The sequence below is a fragment of the Montipora capricornis genome, chromosome 6, assembly GCF_036669925.1.
Source record: "Montipora capricornis isolate CH-2021 chromosome 6, ASM3666992v2, whole genome shotgun sequence".
NCBI lineage: Eukaryota > Metazoa > Cnidaria > Anthozoa > Scleractinia > Acroporidae > Montipora > Montipora capricornis.
This window is the reverse complement of record NC_090888.1, coordinates 74,278,057-74,288,056: the sequence shown is the minus strand read 5'-3', so window position 1 is coordinate 74,288,056 and position 10,000 is coordinate 74,278,057. Positions and strand designations below refer to the sequence as shown.

The following is a 10,000-nucleotide window of genomic DNA, read 5'->3' as shown; positions in this document are numbered from 1 at the left end:
GTCATCTTTAGTGCAGCAGGGAAGGTGCAGTGGTGAGAGTACTTGCCTCCCACCAGTGTGGCCTGGGTTCAATTCCAGACTCGGCATCATATGTGGGTCGAGTTTGTTAATTCTCTACTCTGCTCTTAGAGGTTTTTCTCTGGGTACTCCGGTTTTCCCATCCCCTCAAAAACCAACATTTGATTTGTATTAATCCCAGTTACAGTGTCCCCAATTAGTGCTCCAGCACTAGGAGACTAGACAATAATTAAAAGTTCCTTTCTGTGAAATCAATGGATAACATTAATTACCGGTAAGGGCTCAATATGTCAAAAGTGACCATTTTTCCATATTCACTTATTTTATCTTCAGTTGTTAACTTGGGGTTAAATTTCAAATTGTTAAATACGCCTACTGTTTCAACTTCAGCAGAAAAATGTTGCATATAATAATTTATATGAATTAAATGAAGGAAACAACTTTTCTCTCCATCCCATCGCCCGATGCTATTTAAGTTTCTACTTTGTATTGCAGAGGTTAGTGCCATTAACTACACAAAATGTTGGTGTTAGCTTATCGTAGTTTAAAATTCTGGCGTTATCTTTGCGGTAGGAAATTATGTTATGCTATGAATGTATAGAGTTACTAATGCGTGTTCCACAAATCCCGAGTGCCAGTTTCATGTAGCGAGTGTTTGCAAAAAACATTGGTGCCGTAAATTTTAGCTCCCCCCCCCACCTCCCCTGAGGGCATTTGCATGGTTTAATAAAGCGCATTGTTTTTATCTCCAAAATTGTGTGATGTTTTAACTGTAACTTGAGGAAAGTAATCATTAAAAATTATATTACAAAAACTCCTACATCCACTCAAAAAAAACTGTCTGCTTTAAGTCACTGACTCCTGGGAGTGAGAATTGATAGATTTTACTCTGTCTAATGTCAGATGGTTCAGCAAACATTTCAAAAACCAAAGGTGCAAGAATGACAAGAGGAACCCAAATCAGATAATTTCTCCTGTTTTTACCTTGCTTTTGAAAGTTGACCTTTGCAACTGATTGAGAGAAATCAACATGAATTCTTCGGTCATCAATAAGCACATTGTCCATTTTAAAGTAGGCTCTTTCACAGTCCTCCACCTTGACAAAAGTAAAACCACAAAAAAGCAAAAAATTAATTATCATCAAGGCTGTTGCCTAACAGGAGCCCGGTAGCCTGGGGCTCCCAAAGAATAGCTCTGGGCGCCTTAATTTTTCACAGCAACACCTTTCACTTCATATGTTGGGCTCCTAAGTTCTCAGCGTTTAGCTCTGAGGGCCCCTTTAAAATTTCTTGGGCAGCAGCCTTGATCATTTGCAAGAAGCCAATAAGTCCTCAATGGCATTTGAACCCTTGAGGGTTGGGTTGTCATCCCATCTGGGTTGGTTTTCTCCAAGGTCCATTGATTTTGTCATTTTAAATATTTGTTTTAATTATTAACATGCCATTGGCTTCCCCCGTGAGGTCGACCCTTATTTGCTAAATCCATGCAAGGGGCTTCATTAAAATGGGGAATTTCGTGATAAGGAAAGCCTTGCCTGCAGCTTGAGATTACCCTTGCTTTCATCTTAGGATCTCTGTATGGTCAGCTTTTCGCCTCCTTTCTAATCAAAACTGGTTTAGCACTTACTTTATAGGAGTTAAATTAAGTTTTGGTAGACATCAATCAAAAAAGCATTGTTAATTTTAAAAAGTGGAATCGAGTTCTACTTTCCACAACACTTCAAGCAACATTGCAACAAATTTTTCAATCATTGGATAACATCTGCCTTGCAACTTGCATCGCAACGGTTTGCTGTACATTCCTTTATCCTTGTGTGATCATCAAAAACAAGACAACAACAAAATTGCAAGACAAGTTGCTCGAAAAATTGCTGGCTGTAACAGCACCTTAAAAGGCTCAGACTTTGTGTCTCTGTTTTTCTGTTTAACCATAACTCCAACCTTTCTTTTTTCTTTCTTTATTTGTCTTCCAAATACAAAGTATTAAGAACATCTAAAATAACTAAGATTATCCCATGCTTGGGGCTTCTGATCAATCCACAAAGAATGTGAATAAATTAAAAGTGGTCAACACTGCAATACTAAAAGTAATCTCTGCACTACCTTAGTTTACTTTTCTCAAATTTATCTTTTCCAATTTATTGATTTATTTGCTTGTTTCCTGTTACTAGTATTGTTTTTATTTTTTTATTTTTTTGCCGTTACTTGTTTTCCCGTTACTTTGTTTTTACACTCTGAGTTCATATCCCCTGGGATTTTTTCTGAGTACCATTGCTGCCAAGGGATAAAAATAATGTACTACGACATGAGGGGAAGGATATGAAAAGCTCTCAGACTGGGACCAGGTTGAGATTCAGATAAAACTGTTTGCCACTACTCACATTTTCAAACTCTATGAAGGCATACTGTAATGATTCCCCAGTTTTTTGTTCCCTGATGACTTCACAACTGAAATGTAATGTATCCATTCAGCCAATATGAATTTTTATTTTGAGGTAATTCTCGAAAATTCTTTAACAGAAATGTAAAAAGACAATAATTTATTAATTACCTTTTAATTGCACCAAATCTCCCAAAGATGATCTCCAAGTCCTCATCTTGGGTTACAGGATTCAGTTTACAAACAAAAAGGACATTATCAGGAGGTTTAATATCAGCATCTGGTATATCCCCAACCTTTACAAGAAAAAGAACATTAGAGATTATAAAAGAAGCACAAAGGAAATATACCAGTGGGTGGCATATTTATTTAACCCATTGACTCCAGGGAGTTAGCCTCCCATGCAGATGTTCTTAGAGCTTCATCACACATTCCTCCCCTAGGAACAAAAAACCACTTCCTTTCAAGGGCTGTTTGCCCTCTATTTAAAGAAACCAATCAGCATGGACTTATTGTGTTTTGCATATATTGCCAATCACATGCTGTGAAAGAATGCCATACAAAACACGTGTTTACTCAAAACTGGAAAACGGCCTCTGATTGGTCCATAATCCACCAACAGAAGTAGTTTTTAGTTTCAACAGACGTTAGTGGGGGAGGACACGTGACGAAGCCCTAAAATCTTCTGTGTGTGGGAGGCTTCCTGGGAGGGAGACTAATAACAGATTTTGCTCTGTCTAATGCCAGACAATTTTAATTGTCGACTAGGGTCATCCTAGCAATAGGGTGCCTCAGGAATCAATGGGTTGAAAAAAACTATTCAGAAAGTACTATAATTACACAGAAAGGAAATCCCATCATATCCAGTGTGCTTAATAGGGACAGTTTTTCAGTGAGTGATTAATTAACCCATTGACTCCCTGGGGTTCCCCATTGACGAGTAAAATCGTCTGGCGTTAGACAGAGTAAAATAGTCTGGCGTTAGACAGAGTAAAATACTAAGTCTGGCCGGTTAATTAGGCCGGTTTGGACGTCAAAGAGTTAAGTGAGCTTGAATATTGTTTAGAGTCTGTTTACAACATGTAGTTGGATGTGATGAGAACAAAATTATTAAACTCTACTTGCAATGTATTGCATTCCATGTTTTTTTTTTCTTTTAAACAGAATGAATAAAGGGTTTAGTTTAAAAAATGCTGCGTTGGTGGGAAAGTGAAACATAGAAATGGATTTTTCAACTGGGTCAATGTGATTATAATTGACCACTGTAAAGAAATTCAAGAGTTGACTTTCCAAGTGTTAGCCTTTCATAAGAGCGAATTAAGGGCTAATGCTGTTAACTTCTTTATTACCCGTAACACGAGAATTTTATTTCGTAAAGCTCATTTGTAGAAATCTATACACTTTTTTGAAAAAAGCCTTACGATATAGCCAATCAGAATGGTGTGTACACGTCAGCTGTTTCACATGTGGAAGTATAACCAATCAACAATAGAGTAAAGGCTTTTCCTGAGTCAATCAGAATTGTTTATTGTTTACATTTAAATAGCTTTTCAGATGGCCTCTCTCTTAGCCGTGCCTCTCTCGCCTCTCCTCGCCTCACATACATCCAGTTGTGCCTATCATACATTTTATTTTTGAAAAAGAATAAGAATCTCATAAACCACTCTTGTGTTCTCCAAACTTCAGCTGGCATCACAACTACTGGGGGATGCATGTAGAACATTTTTATCGACAGAAACGCATTTTTATGTGCACAAACTGATTATCTGTAGTTCAAAATCAAATTTTCTGAACAAAAGGTCTGATGACGCTAGCCAGAAGCCTTGCAATGTTGTAGCACTAATACATGCTAACAGTGTTTTTACCTGTTAACACACCTGATAGCTACAGTACATTAATGTTGGTTGCCATGATTAACATAACAGTGATGGTGTACACTGCTGTCTTGGCGTACCATGTGCAACCACAAAGAAATGATACAGAAAAGTGATGGTAGAGTTTTAACAACTGTAATGTAAATCTAACATCCCCTTACAGTATCTCACCATTTCAAGAATCTGTGTGCCAGCTTTGAGCTCTCTTTCCTCAACCATTTCCTGAATTTCTTCCATGCTTTTGCCCTTGGTGTCATCAATCTCTTCATCAGCTCCAATGCGTCCACTCTAAACAAAAGCTAACTATTACAGGCCAAATTGACAGGGACTCTCAAAGAAAACAGAATTTAGTGCAACTTTTATGGTTATGGTTTAGGATTTATAATAACGCACATATCACAAAGTCAGGACAGAGGACCTAATGGAGATGTTGGGATTGAAGGAAACAGTGGTTCAGATGGCAAAGGCAAATGGAGTGAGATGGTACGGGCATTTGTTGAGGAGGGATGATGGGCATGTTCTGAGAAAAGCATCAGAGTTCGGAGTGAAGGGCAAGAGGAAGCGAGGAGGACCAAAGAAGACGTGGAAGACGCAAGTGGAGAAGGAGAGCAAGAGCGTTGGTTTGGAGAAAAAGGACGCGAAATGGAGAGTGGGAGTTAGAAAGATTGCTGACAAAGTGGGGTAAATCTGGCCACCCCCGTTTACGGGGATAAACCTAGATTAAAAATATTTGGATTGATGATTGATCATGGCGGTTTACAATATTCTCTCTGTAGGGTGAGTTCAGACATCTGCTTGTAAAGGTGCCTCTGGCAGCTGCTATCTCACCAACACACCCATAGTTATATAAATTATATAAAAGGAGGACAGAAAACAACACCAGGAGTCTCCCCAAACTCTTCATGAACAGTGTGCCCCATAGTGTTGATTAATTGGAAAGGTTGTGAGACAGGGCCTATGGTTTATCATCCTTACCCAAGAAGACTGCATTTGCGGATATAATTACAAAGGCAGCACTTTCTCCTCAGCTATTTTAAGACCCCGAGTGTTGGTCCGGCTAGAGTCAAACTCACAACCTCCCGCATGGCAGCCCAATGCTCAACCAACTGAGCCACAAGTGCACAGTCACAACTTTTATATAAGTTATGGAGTGACACAAAATACATGTAGTTTTATCCACTACAAACGTTAAGGAAGAAATTGAGTCTGCTAGAACCCTGTATAAACAGACAAGTTACATGAGAAGGCAAATGGAAAGAAGGCATGGGCAAACATGCTTTACATTATTTCACAAAGGTAGAAACACATGTACGGTTGCGTAGTGTTATTTAAGGAGTTGACACTGACTAAAATCAGTGACAGTCATTCACATTTTGAAATAAATTATTAGGTTAAGATATTGACTTTATGGGGGAAGTTGGAGGGCACAGTTATGATACTGGCAACATCACCAAATAGGTTAACATCATCTTCTTACATCAAGTTGTTCTTTGGTTGGTTCGGGTGATCGGTCAGGTATAACGAGCTCTTTTGGATCATCATATGGATCATCCAGAATAACTGTGTGGTTTATTCTGCATTTAAAATGAAAATAATCAATATGAGCTTCTAGAATACTCTGCATCAGTTATTAAGACAAGTGTGGAAAAACTTTTAATGTCTACTGAGTCATCCTTAATTTACTAAGAACTTTTAATATTAAAAATTCATCTTGAGGGTTGTGTGTTTCTGCTTTTAAAACAACAAGGAATGGTTCAGGTAAAACAAAGACTTTCAAAGTTCGGTGAAGATCATGAAGGATCCTTGGCAGATAATGCCAAGATCCTTTCATTAATTTGTTTAATATCTATAAGGATCTTAGACTGGGACGAGATAAGACAAGGTCACATACTCGACGGACCAAGAAAACTGACTGCAAGCATTCTAAAAGGTTTTGTTCAAATGTTTTTTCGAAAGACAGTCAGGATCTTGAAAAGTACTACAAGCCTAGACTTTATTTTTTTTATTTTGAATGATCTCTGTAATACCTGTAATTTTTTTATCAGAAACACACAGGATAAAAATACCTACACGTATATTGTTATTAAGGGCCTCTCAAGTCATGTTGTGATTTGCATGTACAGTACCGCTCAAAGATAAGCGAACCATCAAACGCGTTTCAAACTAGTCTTCAACGCGTTTGCGTTTGGCTTTCAACGCGTTTGCGTTTTTTTTTAACGCAAACGCAAACGCGTTGACCAAAGTCATTAACTTTCCGAAGTATTTGCATCACAAAAGGTTCAATGATGCGTTCGAAAAGTAATGTCACAAAATAAAAACACAGTCTCGTTGTCTGGCTATACAAAGTTCGCGTTGCGGCCTCATAAAAACAAAAAGGTTTGTGTTTTCAGATTTTTTCATGTCCCACAGCCATGTCATGTAAACTGAAATTACAAAATAAAATTTGAAGCGACCAAAAATGATTCTATGACAAGCGTAATGAAAATCCATGATATAACACGCCGGCAAGCAATTGAAAACACGAGAATGCCAGCCGAAATTATGTGAATGGCTTTTCAACTGTACCTGATATCTTGGTAAGGTCTGTGTTCATCATCGCAAATTGCATCATTTAGTTTCTCCAGGACCTCAAATCCTTCAACCACTTCTGCAAACACAGTATGCTGCCCATCGAGATAATCAAGATCATCCCCAAGAGTGATGAAAAACTGACAGAAATGTAAAAAGGCAACTTTTAGCTTGGGTTAACATTGACCAATGAGAACTTTTAACAAGGCTATATAGAATTTAAGTCTGTGGATCAAACCTTAACTTAACAAAATGCAATATGCAAGTGGTGAAAAGAGAAGCAGCAAACTGCTAGTTTTGTAGGCACCAGGACAAACTAATGAGAGTTTAATTGTTTTTGTCTGCTAACTGGCAATGATGTAATTAGAATTTTAATAACCAACTCAGCTTTGCATTAAACATTAAAGTCCTTTTGACCAGCTTGTAGAGTTTAGACCAATAATATTACTTACAGTTTTAAAAAAACTCAACAGACATGTTTCCATGACTTACTTGAGAGCCATGCAAATTATCTCCATTATTTGCCATTGAGACTGTTCCTCTCTTTTTGTGCTTAATGCGAGGCTTGGTTTCTGCCTCAAAGAATTTAGCTTGCTCACCATAAAGAAACCTGGGGAAAGTAGAATTAAAGAGCACATTGTATATAGGCATTTGGTCTTTCACCACTGAAATTCTTTCTCAAGATACATGTATACATCTGAATATCTTTTAGAGGAACGCAAAAACTCTATTGAGTTACACTGTACTTGCTCTAAAGTCAGGTAGATCTGAAGTTTTGATTCAAGAAAAATGGAATATCTTGCTTTAAATCATGATTTCAAATAAAATTATCTGATCCTGGCTAGCTAGGATTTTTGCATACATATATATTTTGGGTCTTGTTGAGTTTGATCTGTTCTAAAGATGTGGTAAATCATTGGTGGACAAGTTGCTTATGAGGTTTCTACATTGTGTAGACTAAGAGCAGTTCCTCTGGCTGCAAGGAGCAAGCTCCTCTTTGAATCCAAATTTTGCATGGCCATTTTTTCTTGTGTCTGTCTTCTCCTCACGCTCCACTAACTAAGCAACAAAAAAGGGACTTCTCGCAGTCTATTCTCTATGGAACTCCACTTGATACATTTATGTGGGCTGTAACTGACTGGACTCTAATCTGAAGTTGGTGAATTCAAATAGGTTGAACCAGAGGCAAAGCATTGTTTTCTTGTGCGCACTGTCAATGCAAACATAATCACTCGTACTTACGAGTTCTGCAAATGTTACAATCCAATAACTATAGGTGCAAGAAAAATGGATCTAAATGCAAATAATCCAGCTAAACAAACTATGAATGGTGGTTACTAAAACATGGAACCAGCCAAAACAACCCAAAACCAACGTGACAGTCACACAACATCAAACAGACGGCCATGAACGCAAATATCACACAAACCGGTCGTATTAAGGTATAATTATTGTGGATGGTTTTGGGTCGTTTTGGCTTGAATTGTTGGTTGTTTTGTTGGTGGTTGTAAGTGGTTTTGGGTGCTTTTAGCTGGTTTTGGCTGGTTCCATGTTTGAGTAACTACGACAAATGAATACCTAAACACAGACTCCCCTCCAGTACCTCGTCCACTTGGATCCCCGGTTTGAGCCAAGAAGTTTTGCTGTCAATAAAAAAGGGGCCATGTTACTTTCCAACTACAATAAATCACAATTTTAGATTTTAAAAATTAAAACTATCGATGTAGCAAAGAGGAAGTAAAGAGAGTATCACAGGTTACCTGGACAGAATGAAACAAACAGAAGTTGTAATACTTCATCTTGCACAACTTCAAAAAGTTGAGGCACGCTGCATAAAATCGAACGACAGTTTTGATTATTTTCAGTACTACATGAAGGAAGCGAAACGAATTCCTTAAAGTTAACCAACATTGCTTTATTTGAGATGACATTACTTGATCTTAAAAAAACAACTTTGCATTTTACAAGTCAATTAATGCCTTCAATCTCTTACCTCGTGGTCTTTCACCTGTAAACAAATCGATTACTACGTCGCCCAGCGTCGTTTCGAGGATGACCGACATTTTGCCGTACTAATAAAATCAATAGTTAGGAAGGGATTTTAACTATCAATTACTGGTTTGAAGATCAGAATGAAGAAAATGTCCAAACAAGCGAAAAGAGAACGTTGAGATCCAAGACCGTGAATGCGTCCGAGATGGCGCCATGTTGGTTTGCACGGATGAGAAGCACTGGGTACTTATTTGCTTTGTGCCATTGCGTGTACGCTACATGACGTATTTTGCGAAAGAGCGGGATTTTCGATCTTAAAACAAAATGACTTCTTGTCAAGATTTTTTCAATCGCTTACGAAAGCTTGCAGTTACGGTTGACAAGGAATCGAATGAACTAAAAGGGTTACTTGAGAACTCAGGGGTATCCGCGTACAATGAAAGTCGGGCTTGCCTTTTGCTTCGTGAAACTTTAGCTGAAGTGAAAGACTGCCAGGTAAATTAAATATTTTTAGTCAAATTAAGAAATTTTATTATTGGAAATGGCATTACATGATGAATCTTTTTGTTATTCAGAGAGAAGTAAGTACCAAACTTGAAGATATACAGCACAGAACTTTATTTGGAGACTTTATTTCTGCCTGTGGAAGGCTCACAAGGCAAACGAAACAACACATAGATGAACTCGAAAATCACCTTGAGAAGTATGGCTACATCAAACCTAAAGGTACGTAAGCCACAAGAAAAAAAATTAAAATGTTCATGATAGCTTACGTTGAAAGTATGCATTTAAGTCAGTGGTGGGTTAAGGAAATCCACAAACTGAGAAAGCAGCGTTTTTGAAACTGATAAGAACGTTTTTACCGAAGAAAAATATCGGATAAAAGATTTTGTAAATAAAAGGAACTCTGCATAATTTAGATATACAGATATTGATTAGCGAAGCATTTCTTTTCCTTTTCTTTCATAAGTTGTAAACAAATTTAATGTAATTCTCAAGGAAGTTGATTATAATACAGCATTGTATAATACTATAAAACACAGCTAGTTAGAAAAGAATTTGCATTCGAAAATGTTTGCAAATTTCAGAGGCTGTACTGAAATCTTTTTTCTTTTAGAAAAACTGCCTGACCTATCACTCCCTTCCCCAAAACCTGCACAAACCATCCT

At 37.6% G+C, this 10,000-nt stretch overlaps 2 protein-coding genes across 3 annotated transcripts in view; one reads left to right on the top strand and one right to left on the bottom strand.

Annotated features, from left to right (window-relative positions):
* LOC138054550 (peptidyl-prolyl cis-trans isomerase-like 4) overlaps window positions 1-9,052 on the bottom strand; it is a 13,556-nt gene extending 4,504 nt beyond the window's left edge. For both annotated transcript variants that reach the window (XR_011133296.1, XM_068901063.1), the window contains exons 1-10: window positions 8,833-9,052; window positions 8,600-8,667; window positions 8,418-8,482; window positions 7,332-7,449; window positions 6,837-6,979; window positions 5,749-5,845; window positions 4,443-4,559; window positions 2,569-2,693; window positions 2,399-2,465; window positions 1,003-1,114 (exon numbers count right to left, since the gene is read on the bottom strand). Coding sequence is in view for 1 of the 2 variants with exons in the window: in XM_068901063.1 (XP_068757164.1) it covers window positions 1,003-1,114; window positions 2,399-2,465; window positions 2,569-2,693; window positions 4,443-4,559; window positions 5,749-5,845; window positions 6,837-6,979; window positions 7,332-7,449; window positions 8,418-8,482; window positions 8,600-8,667; window positions 8,833-8,902 (982 nt within the window). In the remaining variant the exon portion in view is untranslated. The remainder of the gene's footprint in view (window positions 1-1,002; window positions 1,115-2,398; window positions 2,466-2,568; window positions 2,694-4,442; window positions 4,560-5,748; window positions 5,846-6,836; window positions 6,980-7,331; window positions 7,450-8,417; window positions 8,483-8,599; window positions 8,668-8,832) is intronic.
* Window positions 9,053-9,129: 77 nt separating this feature from the next.
* Window positions 9,130-10,000, top strand: part of LOC138054541 (spindle and kinetochore-associated protein 3-like) — a 7,953-nt gene continuing 7,082 nt past the window's right edge. The window contains exons 1-3 of the mRNA XM_068901049.1: window positions 9,130-9,326; window positions 9,407-9,557; window positions 9,949-10,000. The exon at window positions 9,949-10,000 is cut by the window's right edge and continues 15 nt beyond it. Of these exons, the coding sequence (XP_068757150.1) occupies window positions 9,156-9,326; window positions 9,407-9,557; window positions 9,949-10,000 (374 nt within the window). The 5' untranslated portion in view covers window positions 9,130-9,155. The remainder of the gene's footprint in view (window positions 9,327-9,406; window positions 9,558-9,948) is intronic.